At 43.6% G+C, this 18,195-nt stretch overlaps 1 protein-coding gene across 3 annotated transcripts in view; it reads left to right on the forward strand.

Annotated features, from left to right (window-relative positions):
• Positions 1-18,195, forward strand: part of gabrb3 (gamma-aminobutyric acid type A receptor subunit beta3) — a 43,871-nt gene that overhangs the window by 19,670 nt on the left and 6,006 nt on the right. For 2 of the 3 annotated variants that reach the window (XM_035648094.2, XM_035648097.2), the window contains exons 2-8: positions 1,458-1,505; positions 3,084-3,175; positions 3,279-3,346; positions 12,604-12,824; positions 13,663-13,745; positions 14,347-14,484; positions 15,688-15,840. In XM_035648094.2, coding sequence (XP_035503987.2) covers positions 1,458-1,505; positions 3,084-3,175; positions 3,279-3,346; positions 12,604-12,824; positions 13,663-13,745; positions 14,347-14,484; positions 15,688-15,840 — 803 coding nt within the window. Of the gene's footprint in view, positions 1-1,457; positions 1,506-2,389; positions 2,991-3,083; positions 3,176-3,278; positions 3,347-12,603; positions 12,825-13,662; positions 13,746-14,346; positions 14,485-15,687; positions 15,841-18,195 lie in introns of all 3 variants that reach the window. The other variant, XM_035648095.2, reaches the window with a different exon arrangement.

The following is an 18,195-nucleotide window of genomic DNA, read 5'->3' on the forward strand; positions in this document are numbered from 1 at the left end:
GAGAGGGATCTTCACACCAACACAAACCTAATAGTGAAACCTTCAGTAGTGATATTCTATCAGCAGACTCTATCATATTGTGTTCGATGTTGGAGCAAACTTGGGAACTCTGCACAGAGATTGTGTAGTGATTAACAGTTGTGTTTCTTTCTTCTTCAGTGTTGTAACAGTAGGACGATGACAATATAAACCCAAACTGCACAGACTGGTGGTTATATGCAGTGGTAGACAGGTTGAGGCCGAGTGGTTACGATTTTTCTCTTACATGAATGTTTAAAATGCGACTTCATCATATCAACACAATTTCCTCGAGCAATGTAACTAAAGTGTGCAGATTAGTTTGTTACAGTGACAGACTCAAATTAACCTGAATAGCCACGGTCCCAATTGTCCATGTAGTGAGATTGGGTTAAATGGATTTTAAAGGTGACATATTATGCAAAAAACACTTTTTTCAGTGTTTGTGCACAAAAATGTGTGAATCTTTGGAGCCTGCCAGCCCACAAACTGTGGAAAAAGACCACCCCGTATTTTTTTTGTTGTGGGCTGGCTAAACCCTACAGCCTGGCTCTGAACCACTGGTTCAGATTTCTCTCCCACTGTGATGTCACAGTTGGACTCTTTTGGGGGTAACTCTGCCTGCCATCTGAGAATCTCCATTTTTCTGGTGAAGGGGCGTGACAGTTTGAAATCGGCTGCCCAATCACAACAGACTGGGCCAGCTGGCCAATCAGAGCAGACTGGGGTTTATCGGGAGGCGGGGCTAAAATAATCCAGGCGTTTTAGAAGGAGAGTGAAAAGAGGACTGGGCAGTATGAGAACAATGATGCCTTTTCTGAATATTAGAGCACGTGAATGTTATTAAGTATGAACCTGAATATGAGCGTAATATGTCACCTTTAAATTAGTTGCGTGCAGTATTTGTCCTGATTCTGATACCTGGATGTAGATAGCCTGATTTCAGACAAAAGAATCAGAGTAAAAGTTGGATGGGTGCATAGTCACCTGTATTGTGTTATCCTTATATAGACTTTTTTTTCATTGTTGTAGTGCTGACTTAAGTGGGACACAAACCTGAAAGAAAAACAGAACCCTGATTTTTTTTTTTTAGTAAATGGTCCAGATTGCAGGGGAAGACAATATGTCACACACCTCTACCGACAGCACAAATAAAACTCTACAGCATATTTCATCATTCCGCTCTTTCACCTCCACCAGGATTAGGGTCAACTCACCTCCAACTGAGTAGGTTACTGTACAGAAGTGGATTTTTTTGTTTTGGAAGATACGTTGTTTTGGAAGCTGTAGCACTTTGGTATTTCTGTTTAAAACTGTGATTCAAAATTCTGAAACAAAATGTCCAGCAGGGACATGGAAAAGGTCTGGGACAGAGAGTGAACATCAACACTGTATTGAGTCAGAAAGTAATACCTTGCCTTTTTTGTGTGTTTTTACAGGAATGCTGTTGATGGGAACAAAAAGCTGTACGCCATCTATGATACAAGGTGAGAATCATGCCCTGATTGATTTTTCTTGATGATATTATAAAAAGAAAATGTATTAGAGCAGTAGGATAACTAGTAGAACATTAATTAATCCTAAATACGTGAAAAGAGAAATACACGTCAAATGTCTTGAACTAAGTTCTTAAGCAAGTTTATGCAAATGTTGCTGAACGGCAGCTGCTGTGGTCAATCACAGGATAATGATAAACAATACAGCCTGTGTAGCATTAGCATGTAGCAGTGAAGACTAAAAATATTCAACAAGCGTGCCAATGTCACCTGTAAATGTCATATCTACCTAAATCTGACTAACGTTAGCCGACAGTAGCTGCCACAAGCTAATGGTCATTCCAGACCAAATTGAGGGCAATGACGGATTACCCCATGGGCAAAGTGCCCAGGGCCCTGGAGCCAATGGGGGGCCTTGGCCCTTAGATGTATTTTTAGACTGTATATTCACGTAAAGGCGTCAAACTTTTTGTTTTTTAAAATATTGGCATGAATGTGAATTTGAAAGTGTTGAATGATGATGAGATTGTTTGAATTGTTTGTGTGTAACATACACATTGCATTAAGGCTCTGACCTTGGGCCTTGTGTGTGTGTGCGTGTGTGTGTGTGTGTGTGTGTGTGTGTGTGTGTGTGTCCAGGGCTTGCGATCATGACAGTTTGTCCATGAATCAGGGTGTAGCAGTAATATCCCCATGTGTGTATTGTTTTATATTTTACATATTGGTTCAAAAGCGAAAAAGACCCTCTCAAAGAAATTGGCAGTCAGCAGTATATTTCCAAAAAGCAGTGAGAGGGTAGAAAAACCCAGTAAAGGGCTGGGGGCCCCTGCTTCTTCACTCTAATTGCGCCCCTGCTCTGTGTGCGCCACTGTCAGCTCAGGACAGCCGCTCTTATAAGCTCCTCTACAAAGACTACCACGTGCCCTCTCATCGTTACCGGCCGCGGGCTGGCACCAGGAGTCATTTCCCAAACTCCTGAGTTCATCCGGAGGAGGAGGCTCTTTCGGGGGGGATTGTCCTGAACCGGGGCGACGCCACATTGGCTGCTGGGGTTTTATTTACGCACGAGGCTCCCGCGCAGCGCGGACGACTTGTGGATCTCTATCGTTAGAACGGACGTTTTTTGGTCGAACACTCTTCGGTGTGAGCGAAGCCCGCGAGAAGCCCCGAAGCCCCGAAGCCTGCCGTGACCGACCGGAGGATGGAGACGCGGAGCAGCCTGAGGCTTCACGGATCTGACACTCGGCGCGCCTTCGCGCCATCATGGCACCGCGGGCTGAGCCGGCTGAGGGTTGACAGCATGTGGAAGGAGTCACACCTGCTCTGAGGGAGCGCAGTCATTTGTTGAGCGCTGTCGAACAGCAGCCACCCATCCCAGGCACCAAGGAAAGGGATGTGGCCGAGCCAGAGAGCAGCTGGGCTCTTTCACATCCTCTCTTTGCCGCTGCTCGTGGCAGTGATGTGCTGCGCGCAGAGGTGAGTGTCCGGGAGACAGCGCCGGACGTGAAGTGTGGGCTTGTCCGTCCTCAAAAAGAGTATTCACCCTCGTTGTTCTCTTCCCCCTTGCAGCGTCAACGAACCGGGCAACATGTCTTTTGTCAAAGAGACTGTGGACAAACTGTTGAAAGGATACGATATTCGTCTCCGGCCGGACTTTGGAGGTGAGTGATCCCTCATCGCCACAATGGCTCCTGCCTTCACGGGTCCATTTTTCTCCTTTAGTGCAGTGCTGAGCTCACTTTGCTCTGCTTGTTCCTCTTACAGGTCGACCGGTTGCTGTTGGCATGAGTATAGACGTGGCCAGTATAGACATGGTGTCAGAGGTCAACATGGTAAGCTCTATGTACAAATCTTTGTTCATATTTTTTTGGAATAATGGACTTTCTTGTTCTGTTTTAACAAAAAAAAAAACCCTGCACTTTATAAACTGTTCATAATATATAAGTAATGACCTTATTAATCATTAATTCATAATTTGCTAAATATTTATACATCAACTGTTCGGTGTTATTACGTCGAGAAACCTGCGTTGCCAGGTTGTGAATAACCGTTGGCTGATGTTAATCATATCTGAGCTTTCGTAAATGTTGCCCTCCCTTTTAATAAATCATGGGTTTCTCATGTCAGCAGTTATGCAGTCATTAGGAGGCTTCAGTAATCCATCCTGAGGCTAAGTGATCCAACTGGAGCTATCGGACTCTGCAACCCTAAAGTCATTCATATAAATAATCTATAAAGCCTTGATGCATTATTTTTAAGTAATAATAAAGCCATTATAACTTATGACCAGCACTTATTAATGGTGCCCTGTAAGAAAGTACTGTATAACAACAATGGCCAAAATGATTTCTCACAACCTGACAAACTAAAACCTGTTGTCGTGAATAACTCATTACTCATCCAAAAACATTAGTGATTGATGTGTCAACCATTAATAAAGCATGCAAAAAGAATGCTAATGAAAATGGCAGCTTATCTAGATCTAAAATCACATGATACAATAATGTATTAAACCTCCTGGGAGGCGTTAGAAAACATAAAAAAGTTTATATACCATATATTTGTACAGGTCAAACATTGTCTTGAGTGGTTTGGTCACCGGTTGCATCAGATTATGGCAAGTAATAAGGGTTCTACATCCTGGTTCCCGGGCTGTGAGACTACCACTGATGGTCCTGTTAAGGTAACAAGGTCTGGGAACTTTTCTGGTATACACACACGGCCTTGTCGGGACCAACGGTCCTCATTGGGGTAGGGTTGACACACCGTGGCTCCTACAGTTTAATGCCTGTATGCCATCTATCATCCGTCTGAACTGCTGACAGAGCTTGATGCCCGATCACATGGCACCAAGAGGAAATAGGCCCTGACATGCTGTCTTGACAAGTGTGTGTGATGAAATGTACCCGCGGTGCATTTTAATGCGTCTCTTGGCAAACGGCAGTGTCGGCGAGGCCCGCGGAGTCGCTAAACACTCGCCTCCAGCGACAACTGGAGTCACATTTTGGAGATGAGCAGGACGGATGAGTTTGCTTCAGTTAAATATTGAGCACCTATCGTTGAGTTTAATAGGTTTTCATTTCCTGCACACTTTGGATTTTGCAACTGGAGGCCGTCAATTACCAAAATTTTGGAGTTTGGAAAAATTAAGAAGTACAGCAGAGGAGGACGAAACATGAGCTTCAGTTCACATTAAAATCCTTGCTCCTTCTAGAAGTCATAACTCACTTGAACATTAACAGGGATATTAAACACATATTTTTAAATGACTGTGAAGTGACTTGAACTTCCCTGTGAATGAATTGTGAATGAACGTCCATTAACAAACTTTGTATTCATAAAAAAAGACTCAAAACTCAAAAACCTGCCTGAGAATCATCATGTGTCCAGGTTTTCTTCAGTATTAAAGTGATCCAGTGATATTTGCATGAACATAATTTGATTCATTGTAATCAGGAACTGCAAGTAGCTTATATGGGATACTTATGCTTTCTATGCTTGTTTCTCTGTTACATAAATAAGACCCCAACCTACAGTAAAGATGCAAACAATAATTATTGTTATCTAAAGTTCCATATTTGACCTCTTAACTGAGACTGTTGTATTGTAACTTTAAAATACACATGAAAGTCTATAATCATTTTACTAAATTACAGCCAAACTTAATTTCCGTGACCCAAACCACACCTGCTTTCAACCCGAGAGTTTCTCTGCGCACACTGTATGAGAGCATTTGGCCACTTCGGTATCTGACTTAATGCCTCTAGGTACGCACACAGGACAGAGGAAAGTAAAGCTCTTCATCAGGCTGGATGGATTTGACATCTCAGGAAATCACACACTCCCAGTGAGCAAGTGCATAAAAAAAAGAATTCAGTCAGGATACGAATGATAGGAGATGATTAAATTCCGTTCACGAGCGACTATAAAAAGGATCACTTGTCTTATCCGTCCAAAAATATCCACTTTTGAAGATCCCTGCAGTGACAAACCGTTGAGAAACTAACACGATCACTATAGTCAGGCTGCCTGAACAAGTCCCATCAGTTCTTCCATGTTTTTTAACATAAATCACTTGGATCAGCGTAGTCTGAGAAGCCAAGTTCCCCAAACAGTGGGAGTTTATCTGTGGTCCTGAACACCTTATTCTGTTCCTTTGTCTTCATACGGCTGCGTTCCCGTCGCCCCCTCCAGAGAGCCTTGACATCTGTGGCCTCATCTCACGCTTAGCCCGCAAGAACATCCCGAAGACGCAGATCGACCTTTTATGTTTACAGAGAAGTGTGACATTTTAAAATATTCTTCCATGCCTCACATTTAGCTGGAACCTCTTCGCACCTCGTGAGATACAGTGCTGTATGACCGGATGCTACTTGAGGTATTTACCCCGATGTCAGTGCAGGGTTTCCACGTATTGATCGTAATTGGGCGGGCAGCTGAAGTGAAACCAGCCAAGCGAACGTCTGATTCAAATTCGTTGTACTCCAGTTGCTGTGGACCTGGATATTACCTGGAGTTATTCTTCGGCCCCCATCAGTCACAGAACATCAGCATCCTGCACCCGAATGGTTTATCACCCTGTCACTCCACATAATAGAAACCTGGGACCTCTCGAGCAGAGTGAGGCATCGCGCTTCATTGTAACCTCCGCTTGCAGTGTTGTTTTGGCAAGTCAAGTGACATTTGTTCATCTTTTTTGTGTTGTTTATGGGGTGCTGTGCCAATCTCTTCAATGGGGGAGGAGGGCATAAAGAGGTCATCCGTTATACGTTACTGTTTAGGAAGCCGTGTAAACGCCATATGTAGACGTGTCATCAGAGACATCACGGATGTCATCGCGAGGCACAGTTTTTCAGTTATGCAATGTGAAACAAAGAATATGTCGTAAATGGACTGTATTCATATGGAGCTTTTCTAGTCTTATTGACCACTAAAAGCGCTTTCACAGTACAAGTCACATTCACACAGCGCTGCTATTTACAGTACAATGCTTTTGCCGGAAGAGCCGTCGGAGGCAATTAAGGGTTAAGTGTCTTTCCCAAGGACACTTCGGCATTGTGGGCCGGGGGAAGCGGGGATGGAGCCGCTGACCTTCTGGCTAGCGGATGAGCGTCTCTGCCGCCCGAGCCAAAGCCGCCCCTGGTGTCTATCCCTACCACAACTTGACTTGAAAAGTTGGTACGGGAAGATGAGCAGGACTCACTCCATAGATGTGAGACATGTGTGCAACAAAGAGTCGGTCCATCTTACCTTTCACCTCCATAGCAGGAAGACTGCTGAAGAGAAGCGTGTTAAGATTTATGAAGCCACGTTCCCTCGGCAGCAGCTTTAGCTGTTTCCTCTGCTATCGCTCCTTCTCATCTGTCTTTCACCCGTTATGTTGTTTCTCTTATTCTCCTCTTTGTCATGGCGCTCTACAGTTCTAACCTTGTTTTTTTTGTTCTTGATGTTGTTGTTGGGCCCTCTGAGATTTAGTGTGTTTAAGCGTAGCCTCACGATGCCAGGCTGCATCTTACGAGCTCAGATTTCTCATGATGGTTGCGTCTGGAAACCATCCACCGGCAATCAGTTGAGCTCAGATGTACTTCCAGACTGTCACTGATGTATGCAGAGTGTTTGGATGACGAAATGAAAGGCTTCCGCTAATTGATCCTGCAACCCTGTGGCGTATTCTTTGGCCTCAACGACAACAAAAAATCTGCAGTCATTTTTTCGTTGCGAGCGGTTGCTGGTGGAGATTTGACACATCCCAAATAGCTGCTGTCCAGTCTAAAGCTTCGAAGAGAACCCTAGCGACAGCACAGCGAGAGGCGCGTCAGGTCAGATCACGGAGGGCTTCATTTTGGTGTCTGAGTGAAAATGAGATCCATCAGTCATCTGTTGAGCAACTCGGCAGAAAGAGACGTCTGTCTTGCGCGAATCCTTATTGAGAGCAAACACAACTATGTCTTGACATGAAAGAAAACTGAATGAGCTCAGTTAAATACAATGTAATCCGTCTACTATTAAAGAAACTATGTGTGTGTTTGTTTTTTTGTTTATATGAAGGAGGGGGAAATAAGTACAAGCCTTTTTCGTTATTGCTGAACCTTGACACACCCTTACCCGACAGTGAACTCTCTGCCTCACCTCAACATATGTTGCTCGCCTTTAAGATGCAGGCGTGTGTGCAATGCGTGTTATTTGCAGTAACTTGTAATCTGTTAATCGGATCACTGACTGCATTTAGTAAATCAGTGTCAGTTTTTGGTGCCGCTTTTAGAGTGCTGCTGTAAGAAAAGAGGAAGTGGGAAACTGTGTCGGTGTCCTCTCGTTGTTTCAACAAGCTCCTCAGTTAGTAGTATGTCTCCCTTTCTTCACTTGTAGTCCGGGGGGGGGGGGACACGACACGTCAAATGATATGATAACCCTTTAATCTCTTGTCACTTTTCGGGATACTGAAATATCTGCAATAAGCTGACGTCAGCCAAGATATCTGCCTGGTGTGTGTGCCCGGTTTAGCTCTTGAGTTGATACATACTGTACATTTGGTCGCTATGTACTATACCCTCTGAGTTTTAACACGTTGGTGGCCTTTTAGTGTGGGCTTCGAGTAGTTGGATATCTATAGAGTTATATAATAATCATATGGATTAATCCACGAGTCGAGTTCAACTCCAACCTTTTCACAATGGTAGTACATTTGTCAGTCATTCTGGTTAAACAGCTATGAGACAGGATTCAGAGCTATTTTGAGAGGCATATTAATTAATGTAAAGAACATTGCTGACTGATGAGTCGCGGTCCTCGTCCCGTACAGACCTGTGAAAGCACTTGTTGTCTCTCCCTCGGAGACGTGGGGTGCGCGAAGGTGTCGGCGGCGTGCTTTCAAAGAGCCAGAGACACACAAGACACTGGCCCGTTATAGCCTGTGTGGGCGAGCTGCAGAGCTTGTTGTCTTGGAGATGAGATTATTAATATATTTCAGACTTCACTTGCTCACTCCTTTTATTTTTAGCTCAAATGTTAAGATTGCTGCGTGTCTTTTTTTTCCCCCCTCCCCATTCCGTTGTTATTCGTAATAATCCCTTTTTTTTAGGGCGAGTGTTCACAAGTGAACTCCAGGGACAAACTGCAGTATTTGCAGGACTCACTCGCAGTGTCGTGACCCCACAGACGGTTTGTACATCTTGCAGAGACGCACCTGTCGCGGCGCATAAAGCACCTCCGAGCAGATCCTCCCGGCGTTGTTGTCACGTATTTATTAAAGCAACCACGGCATGAGTCAGCTTGAAGAGAAATCCATCGTGCGCTTCAACACCCATCCATCTTGACATGTTAACATTATCCACCTTCTGCCTGGAGGAAGTGTTACCCTTAAAAACAATCTCATGCTGCAGATGTTCTCACAGATTCATACCGAAGGGCCACGAAAAATGCACCAAAAGGCCCCGGGCATGGTGAGGAGAACTCAGCTGGAAAAACTGGTGTCGCCTTAATATTTAAAGTGGAATAGTGGGTTAGCAGTGGGATGGGAGTCATTTGACTCGTCACTCTTAAAGGGTGCTTGGAATAAAAATGGATCTTCAAGGGCTTTTATTGGGAAGAACCACCGGATTCCAGTTGAAACCATTGCTGATTCATGCATTCAGCTGCATTAGAGCCTTGAGAGTGAAATGTGCCCTTAGGAAGCTGAGTTGATTCCCAACTTTAACCATCCTGCTTTACACTGCACGTGTAAAAGCTTGTTTTGCTTGAATACGTATTTGCTTTCGACCAACAAAATGAATCACTGAATGTAAAAAAAACCAAACTTTTAAAGCCGCTCCAATCAATATTTTCATATTAACACGAGCCGTCGTGGCTTTAGGCTTTGGTGTGTCTAACCATGCCCCATTATGAAACTGCTTAATGCTCGGCTATGCTGATAATATATCAATAATTCATCAGAAAGACCTCCATTATTAGTCCATTATTTCCGTCGTATATGAATGGATTTCAAATGCTAACATTGCGTCCTGTCGTCGCCCCCCCCGCCCCCCAGAAGAATCAGTTTTGAGTATACACAAGACTGATTGTGGTTCAGCTTGTCCAGGGTTCAGCGTGATGTTGAAGATTTATAGAGAACTTTTGTCAAAGAGGCCACAATGGCTCTTTTAGAAAAATCATTTCAGATTGAACACCTCTCGTAATGAAACAGAGAACAAAAAAAACAAAGTTTTCTCTTGATGCTACAAAAATAGCTCACCTGCGACCCTGCCCTCGCAACCTAGTAGTACGTACGGCGTGTTTCTAAGGCGGTGGAAGGGAGGAAATCATGTAATGAAAGATTTGTTCAGTGCCGCGCGGGGACGACGCTGAGACCGAAAAATTGATCAAACACGTTGTTTGTAAAACACATGTAGCCAACTTTGGAATCCGACAGGGAACACAGCTGTCTCATGGAGTGATGAAAGCCCCCCCCCTCCTCCTGCGTGGAGTGGAGCGCCTCCGAGTTCTATTCCTGTAGTCCCAGCAGATACCGTGGCGTCGACTTGACGTGTGACGACGTTTGACTGGCACAAAGTAACCATGTGCCGAGAGTGCGAGACCGCGAACTCTCCGAGCGGAGGATGACACGACGGTTACTCACCGGTGCTGAGAACAAACCTCCTCGCGTCCCTTGTGGTTTTCACGTGTCTGTCAACAAACCACGGCACGCGAACACAATCCACAGGTATTGTCGGAGCCAATTCGTTCAGCGTAAAGGATGATGTTGCTCTGGAAAGCTTTCACTGTAAGACAGAGCGATTGGTAACATAATACCAACGGCCATCCCTCTTTAGATGGTTTGCACGGGGGGGTTCATTTGCAATAGAGCTGCTCCATAATTCAACGGCATCACCGATGACTTTCTGTGGAATCGTGCGTTCGCATTTCGCGAGAGTCTGTGGTTGCATTAGGCCCGTGGCATCAGCTTCCTTTTGCTCTTTTTTTTTTTTCATTCATGCCTTGAATTCTCTGGCTCACTCACCAGCAGACAAAACCGTGGCCAATCGCGAGCGTGCCATTATGACCCGACACCTCGCGCTGCCTGTTCTGCTGATACGCTCTTGGGCAACGGCGTTTCGCTGTCGCCACTTCCCTCACTGCAGCGTCAACGGGTTGCGTTGATTTGGTTTCATCGATCGGTCGGATTGATGGATTGGGGTTCTCTCAGCAGAATCTGTTTGGACTCTTTTAGTGCCTCCTTAAAGAGAGGAGCTTTCCCTCTTTGAGTTGAACTGTTGAACCATTTGCCGTAAATTGTCGATTTCGTCACATAAATGTCTCTGACGAAGTATTTTTTGGTTTTTGCATTCACCATTCCGCAGTATAATAAATATTCAAGTTAAGTCATTCAAATATTTATCCCGCTGCATATCTCACCGAGATATAGAGAAAATGATGAAAGTGTCTGTCTTCATCACGGGATTTCAGGATTGTTACTGGTCATTTTGACGCAATATTGGCATTAGGGAATACATCATGTTTTAAGGAGAAGGAGGTACTGTATATGAGGAGCTGGTGCCTTTTTATTTTGGAAAAAAAGCCCCCTGCAGGGAATAATCAGAGACGGGGGAATCTAGCCGCGTGGGACGCAGGGCGCTGGGGGCGGGACGAGACGGATCCAGTGCAGCGTTGTTTTTTCAGATGATGAAGCGATGTTTAAGGCAGCCAAGGACAACTGCTGGGGAGGGATCCGAAGAGCTGAAAGCGATCGAAAATAGTTGCGGTCTGTCCAGACATGGAGAGAGAGAGGGCCGCTCCTCCGGCTGGGCTCCCGCTCTGTAGTGTGAGAGCTGCGTGCCGTGTGGAGCTGACTCACTCGGCCCACACCTCTGCTGTATGTGGGTGGGAGCGTAATGAGGGCAGCTTCTGTTCACAGGGGGGGTCAAAGAGAATCGGGGTGGGGGGTGGCAGAGGCCTTTCTAAAGAGACGCAAAAAAGTAAAACGGCCACGTCTCGAGCCAGGGATATTCTGGGAAGGAGCTCGGTATATTACTCACTACTCCCTCTGATGTATTAAAAATATGTCTGTGGCCTCCTTCTGCGGTTCACTGTTTCATTTTTCTAAACTGGCAGCCAAGGCAAAAAAAAACAAAAAAAGAGACAACACAAAGATGAAACCCCCCCTCCACACACACACACACACACAAACACACACACACACACACACACACACACACAGTTTAACTACGAGAGATAACTTTTAACACAGGGTAACAAATACACATTCTGGAGGTACAAACACGCTGAATTATTCATGAGAGTCAATATTATATTATATTATACCGCTAGTCGCATTCACATTGTGTAATTTAAAAGACGGCGACAGCTTGTCAGCCGTGAGCGATGCACCTGTCCCTTTGCACCAAAGTGTACAGAGTAAGGAGAGGATCTTTGTTTCTGAGGTGAGGAGCCACACACACCAGCTAGTAGTCATTATGAGTCCTGTGTTTTAAAAAAGGACGTATTGATTTTAATGTCCGAAGGAGATGCAGGCTTTTTTATTTTTATTTTTGAACACTTCATTATGAATATGCCACTGCACCAGAGAATTGAAATGTGGGCACTTTTCCGCGCAGCCAAGTTTTTTTTTTTTGTTTGTTTTGTTTATTTCCCGGGACCTGCTTATTTATTTAAGAGAACATTAGTCAGCAGAACAAAGCGGAGCCAAGTGAGAGCAAGCAAAGGGCCCCGTTAATGGAAAAGCTTTTGTGTTTGATGGATAAACTTGTGAATTATTTAAAATGGTTTCATGTCATAGCATGTATGACTGGTAATATGTCATGCGATCTATCTATCTATCCATCTATCTGTCTATCTATCTGTCTATCCATCTATCTATCTATCTATCTGTCTATCCATCTATCCATCCATCTATCTATCAGAAGATACAATTGCATTTTACCCTTTGTTACAAAACTAGTCCTCCCGAGCTTTGGGCTGCAGACATTCAGCTCTGAAGGTGATAACCTTGTAAGAAACAAAACTTTATTTCAGACGGTGCGTGCTACTGTATATTGGCCTCAAGAAATTGCAATGTGTACCGATGCCACTGACTACTTGTCATTTGTTTGACCAACAGGACTACACGTTGACAATGTACTTCCAGCAGTACTGGAGGGATAAGCGGCTGGCCTATGCGGGGATCCCTCTCAACCTGACGCTGGACAACAGAGTGGCGGACCAGCTCTGGGTCCCTGACACCTATTTCCTCAATGACAAGAAGTCCTTCGTGCACGGCGTCACCGTGAAGAACCGCATGATTCGACTCCACCCCGATGGCACAGTTCTCTACGGCCTCAGGTGAGCTCTCCGTTGTTACCGTAAATTCTCAAATCCTGTTTTTCTCTTCTTCTTTTTTTTCATCAGTGGCAAAGAGAACAACAGTTTCATTGGGCCTTTATCAGAGACAGTCCTCCTCTTCTCCAGTTAATGCAGACTCGGAACTTCGTCCATGTCTACCTGTTGCCGCGATAAATTCAGTAAAATGAGAAAATTTGCCCCTTTCTTGTTTTAGTCCGCTTGTGAAAATGTCGAGTTTGACTGACGGTACCTTAACATTGATCAGGAGTTGCTTTGTCAACAGACAATATGGTGGTGCGAGTTTCCCAATTCATCCATAAGCCGTTTTCAGAGAAAGAAGATGCAATGAGGTGACACGATTAAAAAGTGCTGGTAAAAGCTCAAATAGTGAAAAACAACATGGAAATCTTGATGGAAATATGACATTGATGTTTGTTCCATGTATTCATCTGAACAACGATAAAGTCTCATCACTACCCACGGATCTGATTGCTAATTAAAACTGACCCATTATCTGAATGCTTTGAAATGAGAGTTTACTGTAAAGGGCTGACGTCATCTCCATTAATTCCCATTCCAGTAGGGCATAATGGAGCGAACTGATTTTTTGCATTGATTGCAGATAAAAGGCACATTTTCACTTCAAACGGGTTACATTCTGATACAATTCAGATATGGTAAACTTTTATTAACACTTATGCATGTTTTCCATCTGCCTCAACACACTCTTGCCAGATCCGATTGAATTGAATTGTCTCTTCCGCTGTTATGTTTGAATGGACCGCACTGCTCAAAGCAACGTTAATGCCAAGTGATGTATATTTCCCTTCTGGTTCAGAATCACGACGACGGCAGCCTGCATGATGGATCTGAGGAGATACCCGCTGGACGAACAGAATTGCACCCTGGAAATTGAGAGTTGTAAGTTTTTGAGCCCCACGTCTTTTGCATGGTAAAGAAATACGGCGGGCAGCTCTACTTTTTCCATCACTTAAAAATATGAACAGCACTGTGCTTCTCATAAAAAAGTTCTCACACTCCTCATCTCGCGGAGACAGAAACTGCACCGACCGCTGAATTGCCTTCGATTTATTAAGCCGTCGTATCTCAGTGAAATTGCTTGCGTCACCCCTCCCCAGTTAGAGCTACTTCGTCTGTACAGAGAGGTTTTGACCAGACAGTGGAGTATGGTAATAATTTGTCCAACTTTATACATCTCAGTGATATATCTGGCCCACCTGTGCTGCCGTAAACTATGCATGGATGCATGGATCCCATGCATGTGTTGTGTCCGTCTGCCCCAATGAAGATTTACATCCCGGGCAATCAGCACTTACAGGCAAATGAGTCGATGTGATTCATAGGATTTGTTGTAAATCAACTGCAAGCTTGTGGACGTCCATATTTCACTTGGACAAATAAACATACATTATAAATTTTACAAAATGAGACCGCAATTTCGGTGTATTTCACTCATACGCAATCACGCCATAGCTTGTTTTCCGTGTTTCTCGTTGTGCAGATGGTTACACAACAGATGATATCGAGTTCTACTGGAAAGGGGGAGACACCGCGGTGACTGGGGTGACGCGCATCGAGCTCCCGCAGTTCTCCATCGTCGACTACAAGCTGGTGTCCAGGAATGTGGTCTTTTCCACCGGTGAGTAAACAGTCCCGTGAGTAGAGGCGACGGAAGTCACAGCAATGCGGTTCAGTTAATGCACAATCGTTTATATTTCCCCATCAAAACCATGAAATAGCGTCCTGTGGAGTCCTTTTGTCACTCACGCCATTAGTTGTAGCATTGTCTGACTAAATCCCCACTGCATCAGTGTCCATGTTCAATTTCATGCCCTTAAAGCTGCAGAAAACTTTTCTTTTCCCCATGACATGAAATATTCATAACTAAATAAGCAACATCAACCATAAAAAAAACATCTTGGGTATTATTTATTAAGAGTTCTCATGCTCCAAAACTCAGGAGTGTGTGGAAGGTGGTTTGATCACGTATGATTGACAGTGACCAAACAATCCACCAGATGTTACAAGATTTGAATTCAAAAATTGCTGAATCCTTTTTTTTTTTTTTTCCGGGTGCAAAGTGTCCACATTTTTCTAACTAGCCATTTCACTCATTTGAAAAACTGAAAGTAGTAAGAAGCTGATAGAGCAAATCCGTTTTTGGGGCATTTAAAAGTTTTTACACGAGGCACGTATTTTCATCACAACATGACCTCTCACACTAGAACACAAGAACTTGGAATAATTATACAGTTGCATGTCTGTGGAGGGATTGGAGGTAATTAACCCCTTTGTTTATCCGAGCACTCGATAAAGGAATGGTGGCTGTACTTACAGAGGCATAATGTATTCATGAGGCAGAGAGCACAAATGAATCTCCTATAATACAAAACCTCAGAGGCACAAAAACAGTGATTATTCCCGCCGCTGAATTAGTAACGAGCAGGATGGGAACTTTCCAAACATCTCTGCGAGATGATACGGTGAGATGTGGTGGAGCTGATTACAATCCCAGGATGCTGTGAAAATATATCTGACAGTCTAGACACATATTGAATTTTCCTAAAATATCATATGATCCCCTTATGCAATGTCCTAATAAGGGTAACGGTGGAAACTCTGTGTGTTGGTGCGTGAAGTTAAACTCACATTTGTATTTTCCTCTGCATTGTGGTGTTTGCGCACAGATAATCTCAAAGCTAAATTTTCATCAGATGACTTGCAATTCGAACCGCACTTTCTTGTTTCCACGGTGATTTAAACCGGTTCAAGACATCCCAGTGTTGCTCTTGAACCACAGAGGGCTATTTTCCCCCTTCACCGTCCTCTTCTCTTCCTGCAGGTGCCTACCCTCGACTGTCCCTGAGCTTCAAGCTGAAGCGAAACATCGGATACTTCATCCTACAGACGTACATGCCCTCCATCCTCATCACCATCCTGTCCTGGGTGTCTTTCTGGATAAATTACGATGCCTCGGCTGCCAGAGTTGCATTAGGTATGATGCGCGCGGCCCAGTAGATCTGACCTTAGGTCTGTAGTTTCACCTTCAGCTCGACGTCTTTTGTGTTTTATGGTCTGGGCTCACGGGCTTGTGAACAGAGGATGGAAACCAGTCAAAATTATTTTTGACTATATATCTATTTTGACTGATCACAGTTTTAAAAGCACAGGTATTTAATTTAATGCTCACCAATAATGCTTCAGTTCCATTAGGTGTCCCTGTAAGCCATGCAAGTGAACCAGCATGAAATTCAATTCAATTCAATTCAATTCAATTCAATTCTATTTGTATAGTATAAACTATAACATACATTAGATATGTTCGAGATTTCGAAACTGATAGGTAGGATCAGGTGAAAAAACCAAACAAATGCTATGGAAATAAGACACATGGAGCAGGGGAACAGGTAAGGCGAGGTACAATTATTTAAATAGCACCTTGCAGTCACAAGGCAATTCAAAGTGCTATACAGAGGTAAAGAATAATTACAAAATCTTATTTTTTTCTTCAAGAGTGTGGTCTTTCATTTTGAGTGAACTATATCTTCATTGAACGTACATACGCAGGCTTTGTAGCCTGCCCTCTGTCACACATAGTCCCAGCTCTCGCGCAAATTTGCTCCGCTCCTTGTCAAAACTGTCGTTGTCTGCACTCAGATACACTGTTGCTGCACAAATTCCCCTGTGCTTCAGTCTGAGTCCTACTCCTCGCTCTCAGGCGGCTTCTGTGGGCTTTCAAAAACTTCTGCTCTCAATGAGGCAGTGACGATTTCATTTGTCAATGTCATACCTCACATTCTGTTTTGACAGGGTTATTTCCCAAAAATCCATATGTGATTTGTGTTCATTCAGATTCACAACTACCGTATGACACAAAGTAGTACTAGTCCCTGGCTTGTAAATATGATATGAACCAGAATAGTACAGTCCCAGGAAGTCATACACACTTTTCCAATTTTTGTCAAACAGCACCGAGGTCCAGTTATACCAAAACGAACATGTTTGGAAGCATCTCTGTCCAAATATATGTCATTTAGCAGTGCTCAGTGCTCAATGGTGTGTTCAAAATACTATTGTTTTGCACCAAGAAAGCGTTAAGTTGCTGAAAGACAGACTTTCTGTGAAAGAAGGTAGGTTTGATACTGTACTTACAGTATTTATTACTGAGGCATCCAGGCTTGATGTTTTAAAAGAGGTTTGATAGGTATGGTCTTTGCGGCCCTTGGAAAAAGGCTCGAAGAGATCTATCGACCATCTGCTGTACATCTGGCACTTTTATTCAGTTAAAAATGTCTTTAAAGAAGTGTCGAGGCAGCAGGTAGTAGGCCTGAGGTGCTGAACGTTTTCTGTCAGTGCTGCATAACCTAGGAGGTGGAAACATGCCAAATTAACCAGGGAGGCCTAACTGTATGTGGAGGCACAGGCAACAGCGCCACTTTGCCTGAGATGGAGTTATCGGTGGATAACGGCGTGGCAATGCATTTAAAGACATGTAACCATACAGTACAGAAAACACCTATAAACTTCTCTATTCACATTGTTGGAAAATACCTCTTCTGAACACCTCTTCTTTCACTTTCCTCTGTTTATTCCTGGACACAAACGCTAATTTGATGGTAACTTGCTGCAGTTGTGCACCATTCTACGAGCACTGGTAGTAGAGGGCGGATTCAAAAATAGGAGATAGACATAAAAGAAAGAGGTGGGAGGTAATGAGGATGTTCTAAATGGATGGGTACACGGCAGAAATTGTGACTGTGTTGTTACCCAGGACATGCTCATGATTGATGGCCTTTCTTCCCCCTCAGAGACGGTGCAGCGCGGAAAGAGCATTTGCCATTAGATCATGTCAAGCTCATGAAATGTACCGTACTGTGACCAGAGAAGATGATAGGTTAGACGTTGTTGGCCTACAGAGGACAAAAACAGGGGATGTGACCTTTCATATATATATATATATATATATATATATATATATATATATATATATATAAAAAAATTCCAGACTGGAAGTGATATTTGCCAAGCAAAAAGAGCACAAATAAAGCTTTATTATTACATTATTAGACCCAACACGAGGAAATACTTCATTATACATTTTAGATTAGATCAGATCAGTGCAGTTTTAGGAGTTAAAGCTGCACCGATGAATATGTTACATTAACAATAGATCACAGGATCATATGTAATATGAGAAGTGTGGCTCATAATGACAGAATTATCACCAAAGTGTGCCTCTATTCGCTCTGTTTTCATTTTACAGTAACTTGCGACGTTCAGTTTCACATCTTAAGGTCTAAACATGATGAATTATTCCCCCATTTCAGATGTTTAGATACATATTAGATTC

The sequence above is a fragment of the Scophthalmus maximus genome, chromosome 13 (assembly GCF_022379125.1).
Source record: "Scophthalmus maximus strain ysfricsl-2021 chromosome 13, ASM2237912v1, whole genome shotgun sequence".
NCBI classification, from domain to species: Eukaryota; Metazoa; Chordata; class Actinopteri; order Pleuronectiformes; family Scophthalmidae; genus Scophthalmus; species Scophthalmus maximus.